Raw genomic sequence first — 26292 nt, 5'->3', positions numbered from 1 at the left:
AGCTAAAAAAAAAATATATAGGATGCGATATAAAAATTGCCATGTAATAATCTATATAAATCATTAGCCGTTGACGATGTCAAATGCTGATTCAATAATTCATAGTATTAGGCGTTGCATCATTCACGGTTATTAACATGTATTAACAAACATGTACTTCCCCAACCACGATACACTAATAAATAAAAAAGAAGACTATGTTAAGGAATTAAATAACGTATGATATGTAAAACTCGAAAGTATGCCAAAAAGTATTAGGACGAAAAAGAATAGTGCCGAAAAATCCTGGCGACAAGACGCACTGCTACCGTTGATAGAAAGTGTCACAGTGACCATGGTGACAACAATCAACAATTCGAATTTTAAAGTGAAAGTTCAGACTAGCAATGTCAATATATTCATATAAAGGATATAGGCCTATGATCATTTGAAGAAAAAGGTAAGGATTCACAAAACTGTGTATGTTGTACTAGATATGCTATATTTGTATATGTACCTTACCTTTGTGTACAATATAATCGAAATGATAGTTCAGAATTTCCTCTAGCTTATCTTACTTCAATATAAACGTAGCAAAGTACATTATTGTGGTTACTGCTTCCAAATATCTTTTCCTATAGACTAATATATTATCTTTGTAGTTTGATTCTTTCAATCGAGAGAGGGAGTGGGAGGGAGACAGAGAAACACAGCTTGCTGTTATTAGTACACTTAATTTAACGAAGTTTGCAGATTTTCTCGAAAGCAGCATGTAAAAAGTAACCAGAAGAAAACTTCAATTTTCGGATGCTGATACGAAAGTGAAAAAATCGGAAAATCAAAGTACTGAAAGTACTGTTAGACGGTGGCGTCGTTTGAAAGTGGCATATTACATGTAACAATGAGTGATGTATGATAATTATTTTTGTCGGAAACCGCGGCCAGTATCGCATTCATGTACTAATACTTAACGCTTACTCGCACAACTAGTCGTGAGTTTCCTACATGGATAATTCTGTGGAAATCGTAGCTGTAATCTCACTCTACACTTTACAAATGCTGTGTCTCTTGGTCGTCATCTTTTGGGAAATACCCAAAGATTTATCACAGTAGTCTTTGTCGTATAGAAGTTTGTATCTATATTTTGTATCAATATGTTTGTATCTATATCAGTTGACATTAAAACCCCGTTTGAATGGTTGCCACCACATATTGAATGAATAAATCAAATCCAAAGCGATTTCATCACAGTACGCCCAAATATTTGATTGTTTGAAGAAGGGGAATTTTGGTTTATTCCTTTTTGACCTTTGGGTTGGCCCCGCAAATGGGAACAACTTTTGAAAAGTGTGGATTGGACTATTGTGCTTTAAATATATTGTAGATTTCTCAAAGTAACGAGAACAAATAAAGCTTTGGTATGATAAAATACTTATTTTTACTAACTATCTGGGCATACATATAGTATATTAATTGTCCCTCTCGACAGCATTTTCCCTCATTTTCTTCACGGGGAAAAAGTTGCAGTCTTGTGGATCATCACATTTGCTTTTTTTTCCCTCGTAGTCAGTTAATACATTAAGGTGTAAAGAAAACGGAATGGGTTTACAAGAACCTGTTTGATAAAACTGGTATTGCTTTTGGAATGCACGTCATCATGAAACAGAAGAGTAAATCAATATTTTATCTTCGACTTTAGGGGATTATTTCCATTTGCTCACAACGAAAGTGAATGAAAATTTAAAAAAATATCATACAACATTCGGTCGCGGCAGTTTCATTAATCAACGTTTTAAACATTTGTTCTATTGTATTTAGCTATAGATTTATTCAAACCATTTGAATGAATTCGGGAAAGTCACATGTATATTTTATCGCTTCTCAGTACACTTTAACATGCATAAATTACTTGCTACATTAAACTTTTCTAGTAAACTTACAACAAATATTGATTAATTATACAAAATAAGTTTTTAAAAACACCAAACAAACAAAATTCAAGCTGAACGCACGTTTTTCTGACCGTACAGCTGTGTATATAAAGAAGATGGGGGATAAGATGGCGCAACTGCCCTTTTGGTTTAGTTGTAAAATACAATTTCAAATTTAGCATTTTTTCAATTAAATATATTTGATATGTTATTATGCAAGTTTAAAAAATGGTAATTTCTAACTATATTCAGTTTGAAATATTTCAAAAAGATAAGAAAAAAATAATAAATTTTTAAGTTTTGGTGGTATCGAACCCAAGTTCTATAAAGTTTCCTAATGGCTGGTGCTCTAACCATGGTGAGCCATTTCATTCACAACAAAGTGCGTTGTTTAAATGCTATATGAGACTATGACCACGAATTTTCGGACTTGTATTATATTTCTAAAACTTTCAATTGTTGAGCTACAAAATGACATTTTTGAACTGTAGTGGGTCATCTCTCCACATTTTTGTTGAGTCCAATCGGTTTATTAAATTCCATTAAACCACATTTAGACTGTAAAAAAAAATTATTGAGCTCAGACCCACTCTATGAAAGAAAATGAATTGAAGTAATAAAAATTACACGATTAGGAGGTTTTGACACGCATACGCCAGTTTAAATCAATATATTGCAAGTATATTTAAAATATTTAAAGATTACAATCCGATGTTACGTTAAATATACATTGTTTTTAATTATTTTTTAAAAAAGTATCAGATTTAATGATATTTTAATTTTGCCGTATCTAATCATTCCTCATATGGGCATTTTACACGCCTTATTCGCCTATCTTCTTTGATTTTATTCTTTGCATGTACTAAACAATAGATCTAGGGTTCGCAAATCCCGGCAATATTTTCGGAAAGCTATATTTCTGTAGCTCAGCAGAATTCTACAGTCATCTATGAAGCACATTTTTTTGCCTTCATGTTTCATTATTTATCGCAAATATAGCATGAATGTATACGCTACGGCCGATGTAGCATTGTGTTAAGTGATGACACTTTCAAACCGGTGTGTATTTCAATTGCGAGTCGCAACAAACTGGCGCATTTATATAGGCCCGCCTATTTGTAAATGCATGTTGACAAAATGATGCTAACACTTGGAAACAAATGTCGAAGAAAGTTCATAATAGAGTTGTACTCGCGAATTAAGAATCATTTGAGAACAAACGGGGCGATGTTTACGTACATATGTAAATAATGTTATCTGTTAGTGAAAAAATGCCCCCAAACCAAAGAAAAGATGCTCTCTTACATTACCGTTCATTATGTACCATAAATGTATATGGAATATCGCATGTTTTTTCTCACAAAAAAGCTAGCATTTGCTGCAAATTAGAGATAGACGAGCTGACACGCCGTGAAATCCATAAGACGTTTTACAGCATATGTAAAAAAAAATCTGAACTAAAAATCTTTGAAACATCGTAAAATGTAGTTTATATACATTTAAAATGGGGACTCGATTTGCACGTGAATTTTACAATCCGACGTCGATTAGCGTGTTTGAGAGAAAGTCAGCAGCAAGTAAAGCGTCAACATCTGCAGTAAATATTGTCTGATGAATATTGAGGTGCCTGTAATAAAATTTATGTTTCTACAGACTGAGTGAGGTACGAAATAAGGTACATTGTAAATCACAGGTCAGTCGAAAATTTAACACATTTGTATCGTAAATTTAAAGTTTTTGTGTGTTTGAAAACACATGCACACTTGTAGAAGAAACTGTGCCATTGATCGGTTGAAGTTCAATAAAATGTAATTTATGTAATATTCATTGTCATTATCTGTTGTGAATTCTTTGGAATAAGCTTCAACAACAAAAAATATACTGCTCAACTAAAACTAATGCGTTGAAAATGGCTGAATTTATCGATGAAGCATAATTGCTGAAATATGAAATGGCAAACCAGTTTAAATAATGTGTTTCTGACAATTATTTATATCATAAAAAACAAGAAGCAATTATTGTGAGATCTCTTGACCAATTATCGCAGTGATATAGTTTATATGCAGTCCTGATACAGAGTTAAACGTCAAAACTGGCAGTTTGAGCCTTAATTAATATTATTAATACCGCGTAAGCAGATAGGGTAACGGCTCTTTTAAAATAAAACCCAATTTCATACATTATTTAAATGTATGTACAAAATAATTAGCAGCTATAATGCTTAAAATATCTGATAAGATTAAAATGCGTTCTCATACTGAAATCGACACGTAGATAAAACACTGCATACATGTACCTAACAGAGTTATCGTTCGTTATCCGCTAGGGTCCCCGTGAGAAATACCCTTCCGGTCAGGACCGTAGCAATAGACAGTGGCTATAAATAGCCACCGTCTAATTATAAAGTGTGGGTCTGGGTCAGCTAGTGTTTGGGTCCTTCTATTCCCTACTTGCACTTGAATGTATTGTAGTAAAGTATGTCTTCTCCTTTAAATCCATTCATTACTTTCCAAATGAAAGCTGAATACTATGATACTAGTAAATAACACATTGTGTGGAATTAGCAACGACACGCTGCAGCTATTTAATATTTGGCATATTAAATGTACACACACATAATTATGGCATAAAGTTGGATCACATGATTTATTTATTTTAATAAAATAATTCTGAAAATTTAAACTTTCCGCTGTACGTGTCGTCCTAAACTGGTATTTAACACCTGAGTAATTCTTTATATATAGCCTTGCTAATAAACTGGTTCTTAAGAACCAGGTGACACAAACAGGTATTCGAATGAAAACCTTATATATCCGGATAATTAATTCATTATTATACCAAGTAGAAATTGATTTCTGTCTAATTCGTCCCTCAAACGAAAGAAATCATATTTCTTTTGCTTCTGCTTGCAGACTTATAAACAACGACATGAATGTCTAGTTAAAATAATTTTAACAAGCCCATAAGAGATGAAATCCTTTAAAAAATATTGATTTATGCACCTTTTTGGTTGTTTAACGAGGCCGGGTCTAATTTGTTCTGCCCTAGATATTTGGATGAAACTTTTTACATAAATTTCTACTGATATAATTATTATTTTAAGATTAAAAAATAAGACATTTACCACGCCGTTTGTTTAGGGGGTCATCTCAAAGTTTGTTAATCTTTAACATAGGACCCTATGGAATTTATCTTGAAATATATCAATTTTGCATATTTTTTACATTTCTTCAAAACTTCTGCCCTAGGGATTTCTTTTTCTGTTCTACATATTAAAGTTATTGCTAAAAGACATCAAATGGTCAAATAAAAAAAACCTTTTACCTCCTGGTTTGTTCCACGGGTTTTATCAAAGTTGATTTTTGTATGCCCAATTTCCGAGATTCGTCAGATAATGGCTATTTTATTTGACAAAGGCGGAAAAGGTGATCTATATAGTATTATTAAAACATTCAGACATATTTAAGTAATAAAAAAATATATAACATCACATATTAAGGGTCATTAATATAAAATACGTGGTAACTGTCTTGAGAAGACTTATGAATTATGCTATATTTAGGCGGGTTAAAAAAACTTGACAGAGGGCTAGGCTTGCTGAGCCCTCTTCACGTTTTCGACCCGAGCCCAAATATAGCTTATACTTCGAGACATTCATGTTTATTCCACAATATAACATTATTTTTACGCATCAAACGAGATATTTTCAACAATTTTCGCTGAATATCTGCAGTTGAAACTATCACGCCTTAGCGTCAACCAAGCAAAAAGATGACGTCACAATACAATTGAACGCTGCGCGAAAGCGTGCGTACTCGTTCTGTACTCGGCCTCGTTAATTTACGACCATTCCTCATGAAGTATGGAATTTCTTGAGTGGAGCAATATATAAATATGTGGTATTGAATTCAATTTAACATTCAATATGTTTCACAAAAATGCACATTTCTGTGTTAAAGTGTTTTTTTTTTCATCACACAGGTAATCTGATTACGACCTAGACTCTCCACATCATGAATTTATCGAGTTCCCCATATATCGTACGTCAGTGTTCTGAGTGTCCAGGAGATGCAGAGTACTATTGTGAATCTTGTCCATCTTATCTGTGCCGCCAGTGTAAAGAGAAGCATGTAACAGATCTCAAGACAATAGACCATCAGATGGTGAAATACTTTGAACAATTTAATTGCATTCTAACGAACGAATTGTGTACAAGACATTCCAGCTACGTATATAGCATGTATTGTGAACCTTGTGAAGTTCCTGTCTGCTATCAGTGTTCAGAGCATAGAACACACCGGTGGATGGATCTTCAAAGAGCTTATAAAACAAAGCAACAACAGCACAGAAGAACCATTCAAACCATCAGAAGTGAGGCTCTTTTTTACAGACCTGTTCTCCTGGCAGGAATCAAAGCTGATATCAAGACCTATCAAATGGAGTTTTCTCTCAATCAGTCATCGATATTAACAAAGACCCAGAAACTAAAGAATCGCATTGATAAAAGCTTAAAGAATGTCGATTTCAAACACAGATGTTTAAAACAGAGGTTAGAAGCTTATAGGTGTATTTCCAGCCACCAGAGATTTGAACAGATGTATCAACAGTCAGCATTCATTCCTCTACAGTTCATTTTATCTACAAAGGCAATCCGCCTCTCCTATATACATCTTACACTCCACACCATCAAGCTTTTAATGTCTGGGTCACTCGACAAGGAAGGTGTGACTAAGATATTGAATGCAATCAAAATCAAAGAGAGAGGAAAGCGACGCATAAAAAATGATCAGTTGCTGACCCTGATGTCCGCTCCTGAGGTACATAAATCTCTCACAGTGACAAGTGTTGATATTTGTGATCACATTTCTTGTGTTAAATCAGACTTGGTTTGGGTCAAACGTTGGAGGAAGCTTATCCTAACAAATTAATACAGCAGGTGAAAGTCTACATGGTAGGGATGATCTATGTATTAATTTACAATGTGGAGCACATACAGTGAACAGTGAGAGTGACATGATTTACATAGATAATGACTATAACGTTAACAAACTATCAAAAAATATAAAAACAATTACCACATTTATAAAATCAACCCCCTCAGTGTTTGGTCCTCGGTGTCTGTACTGCTCCCCGGTCAGTGGCGATCTGCTTGTAGGCATGTCAGTTAAGGAGAATGATGTTGAACTGATGGAATATGTTGGAATGATTGATATATATATAACAACAATATGCATTGTTAAAAGTTACAACCAGAACGGTCAACTAATTCAAACTATTGAACGTGACGACACAGATAAACCATATGCATACCTGGGTATTTATAACCATCCTGATTATATAACTGAAAATAACAATGGGGATGTTGTGGTTTCTTACTTTGGTTCTGAATACGGTTCTGTTTTGGTGATAGATCGTGGAGGAAAACATCGTTTCTCTTACACAGGCCCTCCATCAGGATCTGGACGATTAGGTCCGCTTGGAGTCTGTATTGACGCGCTGTCACACATTCTGGTCTGTGATGGCATAACTAATACAGTACAGTTGTTAGACTGTGACGGTCAGTTTCTTTCACATCTTCTGATAAGACCACCGGGGATATTCTCACCATGTAGCCTGAGTTATGATGTCAACACCCACCGTCTCTGGGTTGGATCCGAGAGAAACAACAAAGTATGTGTTTTTAGATATATAGCCCGAAAGGACACTCTGGCGGGTAAGTCTGATTAAATAAGTGTACTAAATTGGATGTTTTTCATGATTGAAATACTTTTTTGCTATTTTGCTATAAAGATATCTGACATGTTGATATGAATGTTAATTAATGATCCTTTGGGTATCATTGGGGTTTAATATGACATCATAAGGTTTCATTTGGGTATCACTTTGGTTCTGTGGGTTAACAAGGTACCAATAAGGTTCTACTTTTTGCAAAAAATCTGGATATACTTGTATATCATTATAAACTGCAGCGCACAAAATTTTAACTAATTATATTTTTCAAAACAAATCTGCATGTACAATATTCCTTTAGCATAGTTTCAAATAGTTTAACTATTCAAGTTGAAATTTTCATGTAAAAAAAAAAGATATCTTTTATTAGAATTTGGTGCTTTTGCTTTCCTGATTTTTTTTTCATTTTATCGCAAACATTGATTGCTTTTCAACACTAAAAGTCGATCTCTCTTGATATATAGAGTTTATTGTGCTTACATATTTATATATTGGCAAGTATTTATATAAAAATGGAAAACATGTGGTTTCTATTCAAGATGCAAAGATAACCTTCCGTGATTTTTTATTCTTCAGTAGTTTTTCTTTGGAATAAATTATTTTGTTTATTTACTTGTTATATATATCTATCTATCTATCTATCTATCTATCTATCTATCTATCTATCTATCTATCTATCTATCTATCTATCTATCTCAATCTATCTATCTATCTATTTATCTATTTTAGACCAAGATAAACGCCCAGATGTGATGGATTCAATAGGTCAAATCCCAGCCATTAAGACACAAGGAAATGAGTGTCTGCTGAAACTGGTGTATCCCTTTGAGTTACTGGAAAAAAAGATTTTGCCTGATGATCTTTATCGTTGTACTCACATTTCCCTTTTGACTTCAAGCCGGGCCTGGGTCGGTGACGGGTCAGACAATCTTTACTTAATGAGCATAACAGGTAAAATTTTATATCGCATAATCAATTTGCTTTATGGAAGCTCAGGATCACATACGGTTAACGGCGAGTGTGAACTTATTTATATAGACACTGACTATAACATCAATACACTAACAAAAGATATGAGAACATGCTCTGTATTCATTAAGAAAATAAAAGACTCTATATGGGAACCACGGTGTGTGTTCTGCTCTCCGTCCACTGGGGATCTACTGGTTGGGATGTATTCTAACGATCTAGACATAGGCAAGGTAACCCGGTACAACCAGAGTGGACAATTGACACAAACCATACAACATGACAGCACAGGACTGGAACTATATTGCAAACCAAGCTTTATAACAGAGAACAGCAATGGGGATGTCGTGGTGTCAGACCATGAGTCATCATTCCATAACTCTGAGTCTGGTGCTGTAGTCGTGACAGAGCGTTGTGGAAAGTATCGTTTCTCGTATACAGGACATCCACCAGGATCAGGAATACAGCCAAGAGGAATCTGTACCGACGCGCTATCAAACATTCTGGTGTGTGACGACAGAACCCAAGAACTACATATTTTAAACAGTGACGGTCAGTTTCTGTCCCGCCATCAGCCACCATCATCGCATTTGCAACTACACAGCGTTTGTTACGATGCCGATACCTACTGTCTTTGGGTTTGCTTCGACAGGAAGATTTTTGTCTATAAATATATATCGCTGCAGGACTCACAAACAGGTTGTGGAGGTTCGGAGGAAAAGTCACTGAAGAAAGAACATAGAATAAGTGGTATGAGACTTTTTAATCTTCATTTAATGAAAACAGTTTGTTGATGTTGACAACAAATAGATTTACTTATAACTCTCATTCCAAATTCCAATTATAAAATTTTACAAATAATATGACCGTAAAGACCGCGAGAGAGAGAGAGAGAGAGAGAGAGAGAGAGAGAGAGAGAGAGAGAGAGAGAGAGAGAGAGAGACAGAGAGAGAGTCTGAGAGAGAGAGAGAGAGTAAAGAAACTTTAAACCTTTTTTGATCATTCAAACCAGTAATCATGAAAACTTTAGCATTGCGGTATTATTACAATGGACATGCTTATAATTCGCCTCAGCACTATATAGATCGCCAATGAAATCATGGTATTACCAAGGTAAAGAAAAATGTGTCATAAAGGAGGCTAGGCGGTCAGCACCGTAGCCACCAGATTTTAGCTAACGTATAGAATTTGTCTTAGCTTTTCTATATCTTTATTTAGAGCTCTTTTTTTAAAAAAAAAAAGGGAGATCAATATAGTTCATTTTGAATATAATATATAAAAAGGATAGATATTGATACAAATGGTATATATTCAAGTAACACTTTTCACTATCATATGTTGTAATATTTTGACAATGTATTTGTAGATGCTGATTTAAACTGTGCCTGGTCCCACGTGGAATCAGATCAAGAAATGTGACTGTTTAAATTATGAATGTAAAATCAATATATATGGTTTCCATAATTTACTCTTTCACTTAAAATTTATCTGTGTAACATGTGTGTTTATACATAATTATGCAATGCGTGATTGGTTTATATGTTTATTTACCGGTATAATGCATTTACTGTTCAGTCGAGAATGCTAGCAGATTTTATAAACAAACTTGATTTTTTTCCTTCTCATTCATTTTCATGCAAGCAACCATTTTGAATGAAAAAAGGTAGTTGAACATGATATTGCATAAATGTAAAGAAAGTATATTTTTGTTACAAATATCCTTTAATAAACTAGTATATCGAATTAAAGACGACAAGAAAAGAATTGTTTCGTAATATTTACATCTACACAACTAGTACTTAAACCTTTATAGCATTATATAAATACAACGATACATCTTACTAAATTCAACCTTCATTCTGGTCAACGAGAGTTTAACCAATGTAGACTGAATGTTTGATATGTTTGATTGTTGTTTTCTGAGAAATAAATTTATATTTTTGATTGTTGTAATGAATTTATATGATCCACATTAATGTATACAGAGTAATTTTCACCCTGTGTTTTTGGGAGTTTATTTTAATCAACTCACCTATGCAGTTACTCTGGCAAACCGAAAGTGAAACAGTGTTTGGACCTAAGCACAAATCATCACTGCTGACAAGACTATGTTCTTGAAAATAATAGAAAAAAAATCGATGTAATGTATGCTGAAGCATTGTTTTTCAAAGAAACTTAACTATAAACACTTTGAAAATAGTCAAATTTTATATATTACGAACAATTTAGATATTTTTGTAGTCTCATGTATTCCTACGCCAGAGTTAAAATAGTCTCGTTCAACCAGACTCTCGGCTGTCTCCGTAAATCTGCGACAAGCAGAGAGGGGGCTCTCTTGCTTGTCGGATATTATTGGAGACAGCCGAGCGTCTAGTTAAACAAGACTAGAGTTCGATATCAATAGTGCTTGGATCTATATAATTTTTAGAATTGTTTCGATAACTAATACATACTAGTAGTTGAAATATATCTTTATATATTACACAACATGATTCATATGGGGTTTATCGAAATTCTTGTCGGAAAAGTCTAAAACTTCATATTATAAAAAAGTGCGTAATTCAAATACAAACTAGAAACTAATTGCCATGCAAGAGTAATTGATTTTAAAATAAATGATAATCGATAAAATCAACTCCCGTCAGTACTTCGGTACTTTGATTTCAAACTTGCAAACAGTTTCGCCCTGTCTTGAATTCACCAAGACACCGGTAAAACTAGATATTTTTCTATTTAATATTATAATACTTGTTTAATTTTTTCAATTCGCCCTGTCTTAAATTTGCCCGCCGACATGGCTAATCCTCATCAAACAAAACCAGAGTTATGATTATATGATATTTCATACAAAGCAGTAAATTATATCTTTATGAAATAAGGTGAAATTTACAAAGCATTTCTTGCAGTTAAGATTATTCTTGTTTTATTACAATGTAATTAATACGTAATTGTGACCAAAGCAAAACTTGCTAAATATTCTAAAAAATATGAAACATCAGTTGGGGTACTAAATGCAAACTTGTTTGTTATTTAGTTAAAGTAATCTTTGAATTATACAATTTTATAGCAAAATAGCGAATCATCTTTTAATTACTAGTTGAAAACAATATATACATGTATATGTGATTATTTGATTTCTTAACTACGGTGGCTCTCAAGGGGCTTTGAAATTTTTTTAGATGTAACACACAATTTACATATTAATCCATACAACTACATCTGCTTCAGAGAAAATACATAACAAACAGTTTGCACAGTACATGTCGATTTTAGTAGGTAAAATAGACCATATGAAGCTGTAAAATATATAAGGAATAAGGAATCATTCTTTGAGTATTACATTGTATGAGGTTATAATTTTGGTCGGGGCGTGATCAAATCCAATAAAGCCCGAAGGGCTTTATGAGAGATTTGATCACGCCCCGACCGAAATCATCACCTCATAATATTCGAAGAATGATTCCTTATTACTTATATTTATATAATTTTAAACCATCTTACGATTAAATATTTAAATATAAATAAGCAAACCCCGCTGGCGCCTCAATTTTGCTTTATGAGTTGAATAGTACAAAATCGATACGTAGTGTTATCACAGGCAAAGACACTGGAAAATGTAAATATAAACAGTTAATGCACTTGCTGAATGTAGTGTAATCATTTGATTTATTAACTGCCAAATCAAATTGTTTTCTTTTAAATTTGTAACAATGTAGCGAATAAGTCAAGATTTTTCTCCATTCCTTAATTCCCTTTTAGTTACTGCGAAGCAATTTACGATAAAAATGTAAAAGAAAAACAAAAAGGATAAAAATTCAAAATGTACTTTTCATTGGACACGTCATTGCCCCTCAATAACTCCTTCATCAAAGACCAGTAAAGATATCAAAACGAGTCACGCTAATGGAAATCATCAACCAATGAAAAGCCCCTGCTCTTTGCAATACTTTACTGGTATTTACCCTACATAGTCCCAGCATTAAGATGATATATGTTATATTAAAAGTTTAAAATCAAAGATTTTTAAACTTATCTATAACAATCTTGGTTAACGATTTAAAATTTACAAGCTGCTATGAGAACATAATCTCTCAAATTAATTACGCAATTTAGTTTGTAACAAAAAAAGGAAATAACCAAACAAACAAACGGAGATGCTTTCATGTGACAAAATGTTAATCCTCTTGACACTAGTCTTTGATATCTTCTTAAGTTAATCTCCAGGCAAATTAAATAATTGTTGGACAATAGAAGTGTGAAATTATCGTAACAGCTATATGTGTGAATGTTTACTTTTCTGGCATGCCATTACTATTCCTTTGTCAAAAAAGCAATGCCTGTCAAAAAAAAAATTATTGTAAGGGAGAATGGTTTAAGATCTGGAAGAGAACGGTTGGGCTAGCTGTGCTGGAACCCCGCACGTTAGCATAAAGTGATATGTTGGGCTAACTGTGCTGGAACCCCGCACGTTAGTGGAGTGTGTGTGATATCGGGCTAGCTGTGCTGGATTTCCGCACGTTAGTTTCGATTTTGTACAAAGAATTATATCGGACTGTCCGTGCTGGAATCTCCGCACGTTATCAAGTTGTTATCTCGGAACTCCGAGAATCGGTTTTCATTGGAATACCATGTACCGTTATTTCATCAACTTAAATACAACTTGTTGAACTTTTGTTTCGTTTTGGAGTTTTTATTCAGCGTAAACTTGAGCGAGTGTAACGAATTGAGCTTTCCCCTGAATTCACCATATGGATTTTAAGAACTTTTACATGTACAATTTACAGTCTAGAATACAAATCAAATACAAGATACGTTCATGAAAGTTGGGTAGTATTTTTAGTAGAAAGCCGATTGGCATGCTACCGGGCTAACCGCAACTTCACGGAAAATTCGCGATAGGAACTTTACATTTAAAATTCATTGATGAAAATTATACAAGAGTTACTTCTAAATTGTGACATACTTTTTATTGAAATAAACAATAAAACCAAGTTTAATTTTACAAATGTTTCCTTATTAAAACAGTTACATATACCTAACAAAGTGGCGCAATGGGTTACAGCATTAACTACAAATCTGCAAGTTGTTAGTTCGAACCCCGCTGGTGTTTTTATTTTACCTTTTTGGGAGTTGATTTTAATCAACTCTCCTATGCAGTTACACAGACAAACCGAAAGTGAAACAGTGTTTGGACCTCAGCACAAATCAATACCACTGACAACACTTAGTTCTTGAAAATAATTGAGGAATTCGATATAATGTATGCTAAAGCATTGTTTTTCAAGGAAACGTATTTATAAATACCTTGATAATAGTCAGATTTTAAATGCTACGAACAATTTAAATATTTTTTGTAGTCGTATGTATTCCTACGCCAGAGTTCAATATAGTCACGTTCAACTCAACGCTCGGCTGTCTCCGTAAATCCCTGTCGGTGATTTACGGTGTTAGCCGAACGTTTGGAGTTCAATATTGCTTGGATCCATACAATTTTTCGAAAAATATTTCTATCACTGATACACAGTTTGATTGAATTAATTTCATCTTTAAATATTATTTAACATGATTCATATGGGGGTTTCTTGACATTCTTGTCGAATAAAAACTCCAAAAATTCATATTATAAAAATGTGCGTAATTCAAATTAGAAACTACATGTACTTGTTATGCAAAATAACATATCATTGATTTTAAAATAAATAAACATTGACAAAATCAACTCCCGTTAGTTCTTCAGTATTTTGATTAAATATTATTAACACAAACTTTTGGTTAAGTATTTAATTATAACTAGACTTTGACCCGTGCGTGCACGGGTTGACTTGACAATGCATACGATATCGGACATTTACGAAATAGATACATCAACACACCGTATTGTTGACATTTACATAACCGAGTTTTAAGCCTACAATAAAACTATTAATTTCACACACTCTGCTTAGTTAAAATAATCTAACTGTGTATCTGGACAGGCCTTCACCCAAGTTAAAATGCCACCCATATACCGGTAATGTGGCAAAAAAATTGTAGAATCGCTCCGAAACGATTTTGGAGAAAATTAATAAAGCTACATTGAAAACAACAATCAAATTATTCTTTTTCATCTAAAAATTTACTTCATATTTATTTAATGAAGAATTCAACACTTTTTCACCAACGTTTTTTTCCTCGCTTCAAATTTACACATAATGTTGTCATGAACTCTCGGGATTTGCACTGAGTAAGAGTTATCTCCCGTATTTTCTTTGCTGAACAGAACAGTAGTTGATATTCTGAACCGTGATAAGTTCAAGCAAAGTGCAATGGATCTAAGTGTTAATAGAGTATATGTACCGTGTTAATGAAGAGATCTGTATATATTGGGTGTACTCATACTCAGACTGAATTAAACAAGATAATTTTGTTTAAAAAAACCCAGAAGATTACATACGTTTAACTTAATCTCTCTATTCTGTTTATGTCTCAGTGAAAATTTTTTACTACTTAGTGGATTCGATCCAGCGACCACAAAATCAGAAAGACATCCGCGTTACCACTAGGCCACGCATCTAACATTTTCACAGATGCATTTTCAATATATATGGCTATAAACATGATTGTATTAGAAAAGACACTAATTGAAATATTTGTCTAATTTTCAGTACTAAGACCACGTTAAACCAAAACTAATTCAATGTAAACCTGTTCTACAATACCTGTAGAACAGATAATTTTAATCGGATGTCTTTGGTTTAGAGTGGTTAAAATAGTCAAATATCCAACTTTTTTATCGTATACTAACTACTTTCCTATATATCCCTAACAAAACCTGAATATTTTATTGATGTCGTGTAAAATAATTAAGACTCTTAGAGCATGGTGATTGTGTAATTTGCGTTTTTTAAAAATATATTTAAACTAAATATTGTATAATATTGAAAATGTTTGATGCTTGCAAAAGGCTATATTTGAGGGCAAGTCGTATATGAAGTGCGCTATACCTCTTTTCAATGAAAATTTACACGTATTTGTATTATCGTTTCTGAGGTTATCAATGCAAATTGAATATTGTGAAAACATAATTAAAGACCCTCCTGTGACTTAGCGTGAATGTAATGCGCATGCGCAAGATTGTAAAATCCCAAAAATCAAGATGACTTCCGGATTTTTTAAAGGAATTTTCGTTATTTATTAATTAGCGAATCTTGAAAAAAAGTAAAAACAAATTGGTAATCTTCAAGTACCAATAATGTTTAAAATATATAAAACAAAAGACAGTACTTTCCGATTTCTCGGTATTAAAGCCCAAAAATTCGAGTCTATTATTTTAATATAGTAGTATAGATAGGAAAATTCTAAACCGCTTAAAGTATTGTAATTGTATTGTAATGCTATGCACAGTAAAATTGACGGTTGACCCATACCATGTCTAACCAATGTAATAAACGATCACTATCATTTGAATTTAACGAGGTCTGTGAATTATTTTACCTTATTTACACTAGTACACAGTACTGATATTAAAACAATAAATGATGCCAATGTGATAACAAGAGAGATTACCTTTATGGCCCTTGCTCTGCACAATATTTTACTTGTATTTATCCTACAAAGCACTGATACAAAACACGTTGAGCTAATGTGGTGCAAGAGGCCCTGCTATGTGCAGTATGTAACTGGTAATGTTGAAACAACTTGTTGGTATGTTTTTAATAATGAGGGAAGATGTTCAACTCTACAAAGTACTAATATCAAAACAACAACTTATACCAATGGAGTGCGGGATAATCAACCTGCTCCGTGACTTCCTCAACGGAGATTGGACTTAATGAGGGAGTGTTAGAAATAGATCTTCGAGTCGACATCTCGGACTCACTCAGTCAAACTCGCTTGTTTCCGGCACTGTTCCTGACAACTCGAGATACTTGAGTGGTGGTTGGAACTTCTGTAGGACCTAGAAATATCATTTTACATTTAGAAGTTCTAACAAAAGAGTCTTATTTTTAGACACTGACATATTTTTTGGTATATTTTTATCTCCCTAAATAACATGCAAATTGCCGGTTTATTTTCCCCTACACTTTGATAGCTGTTGTATTTTCTGATTTTAATTGTTATAAACTATCACAAAATCAGTGTAAATAGCAGTGACATTGCTTGTGAGTTGATATTGCAATTTGATAACCCCAATATAATATTGTCATGTGAAATTTCTGTATTCCTTTTAAGCTTACCTGAGTTTAAGTCTTAAATGAGGTTTTTCGGTGAACATTTGTCCGTTGTCCGTCGTTGGCAAACTTGTCGTTTTCATTGTCGTCGTTGTACACTTTTCACATTTTCTTCTTCTTTTTCTTCTTCTTCTTCCTCTTCTTCTTCTTCTTCTTCTTCTTCTTCAAAAGCACAGAGCCAATTTCAAATAAGTTTGGCACAAAGCATTATTGGGTAAATGGGATTCAGGTTTGTTCAAATGATAGGGTCATGTCCTCTTTGAAGGGGAGATAATTTTAAAATATTGAAAATTTTTAAGTATTTTTCTTAAATCTTTACACAATTTATTTGGCCGAAAAAAGATGAAACTTGTGTGGCAGACTTCTTGGGTAGTGTAGATTCAAGGTTGTTCAAATCATGATCCCCGGAGGAAGGTTGGGCCACAAATGAGTGTCATATTTTATATAGTAATATCATCGAAAAATCTGTGTTGTGTATTTCTTAATGCAATGTCGCATACACATGTACCACATGAATCACCAGAGAGAGAGAGAGAGAGAGAGAGAGAGAGAGAGAGAGAGAGAGAGAGAGAGAGAGAGAGAGAGAACATGTTGGATTATTGAAAGTATTAGGTGGGAATACATATCATCAAGATGATACTGGTATATGTATATCTATGGGCATGATGCGAGTTAATACCTATAGAATATTCCGGCGGTTGAAAATCACTTATGTTTGACGTTAAAATGATTCAAATGAATGTTTCAATAAATAAAATTTGCATTCTAAACTCGATTAAATAAGTGATGTGTTTATGATATCTTTCGGGGTTTCTTTATGACCCTCAGTCCCTCCGTCCGTCTGTCTGTCTGGTTTACATTCTTGAAGCAGAACTCGTACAAATAAAGTAAAAGTACACGTATCAGTGAAAATATATATTGCCAATATATAACATCTTTAAGGTAATAAAAATGTGTTATTTAGACAAATAGGCTGCTACTGCAACGCCTTAATTAAAAAAAACGTTTTTATCATTAGCGGTTGAGAGTTTACATATTTGCTTTTGCTCATGTTAGGAATGCGGTTCATGTTTGACGCATGCTGATTTTGGAACTCATGTGCCTTCTTACACAGAGTATATTCACGTGCTTGATATTTTTGTGATAGTCCTAATAAGAAAGAAAAGGAACCAATATCAATGAACCTAATTATGACCCACTATACATTAGATATGTCATTGTATGTCACAATTGAACGATTTTAGGAAATGATTGCAGTCCATAAATTTGTGTCCAAAATCCTATGTAGCATTATACACTTGTTTGTTATGACTGAAATGACTCAGAGGTTATTGCAACAAACAATAGATAAATTGGGAGAATTGAGATTTTAGGTTGAGTGTATTAAATCATTTGCCTATGGGTTTTTTTAAATGCAATTGAAGAAGTTATTGTTTGTTCACATTATATATAATTTAAAATGAACGTTAGTCTTCATAACGTGTAGGCGGCATTCAACTACGTGGTTACAAGAATAAAGTCTATACTTTACTGTAACATATGCACATATTACGATACAATCAGTATTTTATAATGGGCCAAAATAAGTAGGACAAAGAGGCGCGAATTAATGGCTACGTACGTGTTGCTGGTTTATGTTGATAGATCAGGGATTTCCAAAGCCACAATGCTTGCATAGACAAATGAGCCAATCTTTCCTTGTATATTAGGCTTATAGACCCTGGAAAGGAATATACAGCGTTTGTTAAGATGAATTCTGGACAATTTTTTTAATGAAAAATTACTATGTGGATATTTTAGTTCAACAACAAATTTCAGATTTATATGGCAAAATATCCAAAAAAAAAAAAATAACACATACTGTATCGCATTAAGTATATCTTTAAATTTGTATATGAATACATTTTGTTTACTACAAACAACTATTTTTATATTAAATATTAAAAACCCGGAAAAAAAATTGCTCAGAATGTACATTAAAGCTGCTTGGTCCGATTTTTTTGTCATTACAGTATCACAAATGTTTCCATACAAATCATTTATCTTAGAAAGTTATGGATTTTCTCCTATTTACACCAGCAGAATCAGTCTCCTTTCAAAGTTAGAAATATTCAAAGTAAATATTAAAAATAATTTCTTTTTGGGCAAACGAAAAAATAAACCAAAAGACATCACGGGAATGTTTAGAAAATGAAACCGCTTGGTTTCGTCCCCCGAATGATTGGGGGTTATTCAACCCGCATGCTATGCATCGATTGTAAAGAAAGCAGACTTCAGAAATATTAGCGAACAAAACGTACACATGTTTATTTGTAATTTGTCTGATCATTTCGACCTTTATTTAAAGCGATGTCAATTTCGTAATACAACCATACCCGTCTCGTCGTCAGGGGTGAAATTTAACATGAGGCGAAATAACGCGGTACCTTTTAATGTCTTTTGTTTTGTTTGCAAATTTTGTACCTACTTTGCTTCATTGAAATTTGGCATAATTGACGGGTAAAACTACTGCAATGTCTATTATTATACATATACTAAGCATAACCATTGTTTAAAAGCGTGCATAAAATTTGATATAAAATCGGACCAAGCAGCTTTAACATCGTTAAATGAATGCAACAAATCATTTCATATTATTTTGTGATAAATAGACTCTGAAAAATGAGCCTCTGGTTAAAGAGTTGTTAAATACTTAAGTTAGTAACCCTATACCCTTTCCTTAAAAACGAAAGTAACAACGTACATTAATGAACATGCACTTTAGAGTTATCCGGAAAAAAGTGCTGATGATGGATTTGAAAGGTACCTGACTGTGCTTAGAACGTCGGATCAACCTCTTGACCCAACTGTCTCCGCATAAGAAGCGGTACATTAAACGATCATCTATCAATGACCAATGTAGAAGGAACGTGGAGAACAAATGGACGCAATGTCACAGCGCCATTATCGTATCTTTTATTGTCTATCAATGACCCATACATGATTATCTGACCTAATTACTTTTAGTGTCATTATCATTAAGACGTAAAAATTAGTCCTCAATGATCGTATTTTATTTATTTTTAATTTGTACCATGTTGATATATTTACATTTACCGGGTGGCAGTATATTCCATACATGGAATACGAAAAATTGAATTATAAAAACAACAAATAAGATACAATTTGCGAAAAAAGCAAAAATATAGCTACGCCTTTCTGATCATGATGTACGACTGTACGTACAGACGTTTGTATATCAGGTCTGGCCCTTATCAATTTTCCCCGGTAAATATATATGGGTGTTTTATTTTCCTTCTTATGATTTAATTATCTCTGTTTTTTGATACAATTATATAAAATAATTTTTTTTCACATTGTTTTCGTGATTCATATTGTTGCATTATTTTTTGGAACATGGAGATTCGTTGTTTTTATTGGTATTCAAATTACACAGACGTTCCGGCATGGCAGAAACTTCAGTGCGTTCCTTTTTGTCTTGTTTCTCTTACCCTCTATAGGCACCTCCCGTACCTTACGTTTTTCTTCACTTTGGCCTGTTTTATGGCAGACTGGTTGGCAGACGACATTTTGGAGCGCGGGAAACGACATTCGATTGACAACACTGTCCAGTTGATCAGCAAGCCCCCCGACACTTCGCGTGACATTTTTGTGGATTTTTGTGGAATTAATTAATGAAGCGTATCCAGCACAAATCACCCTTCACTTGCGATGGACAAACGCATCGCTCTCGTTAGATCCATTATTTACATGGAGGCATGGGGACCTATTCCATCAATGGACCTACCTCAGTGGGAAAGCCGCTTATCTCATGTATCAACTTACATCTACCAGGGCTGCAAATCGAGAATTTCTAGTAAAATGAATAATGGAACTTTATTCTGTTTTGGATTATTTTCGTTGCTGTAAGCCATGGCATTGCCTATGTTACAAGTTGGTGCGGTGTTGACGAATTTAGTTTGTACGAAAGTGCCGATTTTAGCTCGTCCACATTGCTACAGAGATAATGCGGACCGATATCCCCATAAATTCAAATGTTGCCCGTATAACTACGTTTTCGTGAATTATGATCGGATTTGCTCCTGTGTGCCGAAGAAATATGGTAAGATACCCGACTTTAAACACTTTTCTTTATTTATTTTTGTATCGTTTCTAAAAAAAATATCATTTGTTTGCTCACTTCCGATCGATTCTATATCATTAAAATGTTTTGCTATGCATCCTCTCTCTCTCTCTCTCTCTCTCTCTCTCTCTCTCTCTCTCATTCTCTTAAAAAAACCGATATATACATGTAATATTACAATCGTTAAGATAGAACCATTTTAACAAGACCTTGGGGTTTTTGCAGGACGTAACTATCTATATTTCTTGCATCAAAACAAGTTATATTGACGCTGGTTTCATTTTAGTGCGAAATATCTGACGTTTTCCTGGCTTTTTTAACGATTTGGATATTTTATATGCCAGGAAAACGTCAGAACCGGCGCTATTACGAAAACTGGAAATTCGCCGCCTCAAACTAGAAGTGGTATTCTAGGCTCAATTTTAAATAGATACATATAATATTTTATATTAAATCTTAAAAAAATACAGCTCAAAATATAATTTAACTGCATATTTTGATGACGACACTGATAAATAGTGTTGTTGACCTATTTTCTCGCGAGCTTTCAAAAATGCACGAAATCAAAACAATTCTCGACAGTTTGATAGAATGTGTTCAACAGCCTGTTTATGGGATGTAAGGACCCGTAAAAGCGATATTAGCGAGCAGTGAAATCGATTTTATTAATTAGTTGTGAGTGAAACATTTTATTCAACTCGTAAATATTTAAAATCGATCCGAGAAAGCCGCCTCCAGTTGGAGGCGGCGAATTTCCAGTTATCGTGATGGCGCCGGTTCTGACTTTTTCCTGGTATATAAAGTATCAAAACCATTTAAAATGCCGGGAAAACGTCAAATATTTTGGACTAGTCTCATTTTTGTTAGACAAAATACCCAAAGTCCAAGCTCTTGTTAAAATGGCTCTGTATAATCATACATCACCTTTAATTAAGTTGACCACATGGCGCCGTGTGGTTTTGAATAATTGGTACTTGTTGTGTCTAAAAGACAGTCTGCTACATAAATAAATAAAAGTCAGCTAAAAAGGACCCTAAAAAAATTAAATTGATGCAGTATTGGTTAGAAAAACAAATAAATATGAATGATAAATCCTTCAATTTTCCTTTTTCCTGTCAAATCCGTTCAGACAATGGCGATTAGAGAATCAAATACACGAGGTTAAATATGCGTTTTTGTTGTTTACAGTTGTGTTGTGGAGAGCGTTTGGCGTTATACGTCTGTAAAGATTGTATATTGCCACCATAAAGCAAATCCTAACGTCAAATAAAACGCATGCTATACCGTTACTCTGTATACGCACATTTTCTACCGATCATAAAATCCAAAATCATGGTGATAGGTGTTTATTAATGATACCTCGCTAATCAGTATGATATTTCATCATATACATGTGTACAATGTACACAGATACATGAAACTGACATTCCATAGAAACAAACTACATGTAAGACTGTTACATCACAGAAAAATAAAACTATTTTTGGGAGGTGATATTTGTAAGACTTCTCGGCCGACTTCCTTATTGCCTGACACCTCCCTCAGGGGTTTCTTTATGTAACATATTAATTACTTGTAATAATATGGCCTTTGTTAACTCTTAATAAGAATATATACAATGTACCAAATGAGTAGGACTGAACAGAAAATGCCGGTATTTGATAAGGTAACGGACATTGATTATTTTATGCCTAGTTTGCACAGGACTTTCAAATACAGTGTTCTAACATTTTTTCTTCTTCAGTTTTTACATCAATAATGAAAAATGTATCAGGTATAAATAAGGGATTTATATAAGATTATGATATATAATAATATGTTTTTGTGATTTTTGTTAAAGGGGAAGGAAAGTAAAAAAAATGGTTTAAATTATCACATATGGCCATGCTGTTTTGATAGTAAACTACATAATTAAGCTTTAATGGACGTTTGAAGTTAGAGAAATTGTATTTACAGGAAGCTGGCATGATGTAGAACTCTTTTGCATTAAAAACCGAAAATTTATTATTTCTTCAAACAATCTATTCCGGTTTGGTTTACATATACAATGTACACAGTGCTCTAAATAAAACTATGGAACGCCTCAACTGCCTTATGTAGATAATCTTCATAATATGATGATACTTCAACATTACATGCTGATACTTTAACATTACATGATGGTACTTTAACATTACGTGCTGATACTTCAACATTACATGCTGATACTTTAACATTACATGATGGTACTTTAACATTACATGCTGATACTTCAATATTACATGCTGATACTTTAACATTACATGATGGTACTTTAACATTACGTGCTGATACTTCAACATTACATGCTGATACTTTGACATTACATGATGGTACTTTAACATTACATGCTGATACTTCAACATTACATGCTGATACTTTAACATTACATGCTGATACTTCATAATATGATGGTACTTCACGATGCGGTAGTTCTAAAAATAGGGTTAGGGAAGCGTCGCCTAGGGAACGAAATACGCTAAAACTCAGAACACGTGGATGCCTGTAAAGTTTTTAACACAGGGCTGTTTCTCTGTTTCAGAGATTGATCAGATTTGACTAATGTCCACTAAAATTTGTTTAGATCGAGATACTCAACAAATGCTACTATTTGATTAAGTGTTGTCTTTTAAATGGGTCATTTTAAATTTTAAAGAATGGCTGCATTGTGAGTTCATTGGGGCTCAGCGCATAAAAATCAGGGGGTACCAAAAGTCCTTCAGGGAATTTTGGTCTAAAAATGTGCATTCAGAACCCAATCTTTTGGCGCTTAGTCAGAGCGAACAGCTAATTTTTTTTTTTAAAAAGCACCTAAACAAATACTTCTGTCATTCATATTACATGTAGATTGGACTTATGGGGATTAATGTGTTCTTCCTGGAGATCCACGTGAAAGAGTGGGCAATGAAAGCACTTATTTGTTCAACAGTACAGTTACTGCTAAAATCAGATTCAACAGCAATGCAATGCTTTATCCTTTACATGATCTTATAAGTTGCATGTGTGGTTGTCGTTTGCCTAAGTACATTGCACCAAAACAAATCGTATGTTTCGACAATATTTTTATTCAGTAGAGATCCTCTCTCATGAGCTGGAGTGTATTGTGTACTTCTTCAGTTCCAGCTTTTTTTTTTTTGTTTACACATAAATCCACATACACACATATTTCAGACATATTTCATACATTTCAAGATTCTACATATTGTAATATCTTATTAATCTAAAGGAAATAGAGTATCCGTGTACTGTGAAAACCTGTTTTCTTGCAAAAAAAAAAAAAAAAAAAAAAAAAAAAAAAAATATATATATATATATATATATATATATATATATATATATATATATATATATATATATATATAAAATAGGAGTAAATGAAAAGAAAAAAGGGAGATATAGAAGATAAAAAAAATACAATAGAAAAGGGGGTACATGTATCAAAATATTTGTTTACAAGTCAATATAATTAAAAAAAAAAGAGAATAGTTTAAGCAATCACATATGTCACAAAACTTGTTATAATTTCTCACAAATTGATTGCCAGTGGTTTTCATAATCTGAGTATCTACAATTTTTTTAATAACATATATTTTTCAAGCAGAATCCTGTTTTTTATTATTTGTAGTTCCAGCATTTTGACATGATCCAAACTAGTCTCAGTGGACCTTAGTCCTAAGTGATCAATCTCTGAAACAGAGAAACAGCCCAATGTTAAAACTTCCCTATTTTTAGAATCATCGCATAGTGAAGTACCATCATATAATGAAGTATCAGCATGTAATGTTGAACTATCAGCACGTAATGTTAAAGTACCATCATGTAATGTTAAAGTATCAGCATGTAATGTTAAAGTATCAGCACGTAATGTTAAAGTACCATCACGTAATGTTAAAGTACCATCATGTAATGTTAAAGTATCAGCATGTAATGTTGAACTCTCAGCACGTAATGTTGAAGTACCATCATATAATGAAGTATCAGCATGTAATGTTGAACTCTCAGCACGTAATGTTGAAGTACCATTATGTAATGTTAAAGTATCAGCATGTAATGTTAAAGTATCAGCACGTAATGTTAAAGTACCATCACGTAATGTTGAAGTATTAGCATGTAATGTTTAAGTACCATCATGTAATGTTGAAGTATCAGCACGTAATGTTAAAGTACCATCATGTAATGTTGAAATATCAGTATGTAATGTTGAAGTACCATCATGTAATGTTAAAGTATCAGCATGTAATGCTGAATTATCAGCACGTAATGTTAAAGTACCATCATGTAATGTTAAAGTATCAGCATGTAATGTTGAAGTATTGTTATATTATGAAGATTACCTACATGAGGCAGTTGAGGCGTTCCATATAAAACGCTGGTTTATGCCTTGCTATTACTCAAGTAATCGACTGAACAAAATTGATAATGTTTTAAGTTCACATGTCAATCTTAAGAATAAATACATGTATGCATACATAAATGCATTTCTAATAAATAAATGACAGCTGTTAATCTGCAATCATTCAATGTTGAAAAATGGCCGAGTAAATTTTTATTCCGAGTCAAGTTTTACGCTAACAGAATACACTTTAAGTTTGTTATAATTGTAAAAAAAAAATGGATGGTTAAAATACAGTCTCTAAAATCGGAAATACCCTTCCGAAATAACGACGGCAGACATATTCTACGATACTTGATATCTGTTGACAATTTCCACAACTACGCAAAGATTTGCAAAAAACTGATGCTATGTTGATAAAACAAATCGGAATAGATGGTGTAACGTCATAAATTAACTTTCAATGGCAGATCCATAACGGCGGGAAATTTAGATTAAGGGATCGATATTTCTGGATTTATCAATAGATCCGGGGTTTCCAATGAAAATAAATACGAATTACAATTAAAGTAGATAGTACTTAATTGATTTATTGATTAATTGATTTATTGCACAACATTTTTTTAGTTTAGAAGGCAATGGGGCCAACAGACTGTCCATCGTATTTTCCATTAACTTTTAAATTCATGTACAACATTTTAAAAATATCTTATAAGAAATATTCTTGGCGTATTCTATAATAACGTTAGCATACATCTGTAGTAAATTCATTGGTGTATTTTCACACCGTTACCTTAAAAAAAACAATTTTATAAAAAATGCAAAAGTGGAATTCCGTTATTAATATCCATTTTCCATTTCTTTTTTATTTACCATTTTCTCTAGCACAAACGTTACGAAACGAACAGCGGTATCGTCAACAAAAATATAATAGTCCAGCATACCAGAAAACGGGTAAGATTATTGTGTTTGAAATGTTTGAAAACACATAAACAATGT

The 26292-nt window shown here is 33.2% G+C and overlaps 2 protein-coding genes across 2 annotated transcripts in view; both read left to right on the top strand.

Annotated features, from left to right (window-relative positions):
* Positions 1 to 210: 210 nt before the first annotated feature.
* Positions 211 to 10544, top strand: LOC128174650 (uncharacterized). The gene is made up of 4 exons (XM_052840154.1): positions 211 to 439; positions 5892 to 7623; positions 8370 to 9359; positions 9976 to 10544. Exons 2-4 carry the CDS (start codon positions 6924 to 6926, stop codon positions 10026 to 10028), a joined length of 1743 nt encoding a protein of 580 aa, XP_052696114.1. The 5' UTR covers positions 211 to 439; positions 5892 to 6923; the 3' UTR covers positions 10029 to 10544.
* Positions 10545 to 20583: 10039 nt separating this feature from the next.
* LOC128174796 (uncharacterized) overlaps positions 20584 to 26292 on the top strand; it is a 33263-nt gene continuing 27554 nt past the window's right edge. The window contains exons 1-2 of the mRNA XM_052840253.1: positions 20584 to 20921; positions 26179 to 26247. Of these exons, the coding sequence (XP_052696213.1) occupies positions 20732 to 20921; positions 26179 to 26247 (259 nt within the window). The 5' untranslated portion in view covers positions 20584 to 20731. The remainder of the gene's footprint in view (positions 20922 to 26178; positions 26248 to 26292) is intronic.

Source organism: Crassostrea angulata, chromosome 1 (genome assembly GCF_025612915.1).
Source record: "Crassostrea angulata isolate pt1a10 chromosome 1, ASM2561291v2, whole genome shotgun sequence".
In the NCBI taxonomy this organism is placed as follows: Eukaryota; Metazoa; Mollusca; class Bivalvia; order Ostreida; family Ostreidae; genus Magallana; species Magallana angulata.
Note: the sequence above shows the minus strand (reverse complement) of the source record. Positions and strands in the feature narration are given on the sequence as shown.

Bases quoted from the DNA above. Each gene is read 5' to 3' on its own strand.
- LOC128174650 (XM_052840154.1), top strand. From the start codon at position 6,924: ATGATTTACATAGATAATGACTATAACGTTAACAAACTATCAAAAAAT. The intron at 7,624-8,369 runs GTAAGTCTGATT...TATCTATTTTAG, and splicing joins CCGAAAGGACACTCTGGCGG to ACCAAGATAAACGCCCAGAT. The intron at 9,360-9,975 runs GTATGAGACTTT...ATGTATTTGTAG, and splicing joins GAAAGAACATAGAATAAGTG to ATGCTGATTTAAACTGTGCC.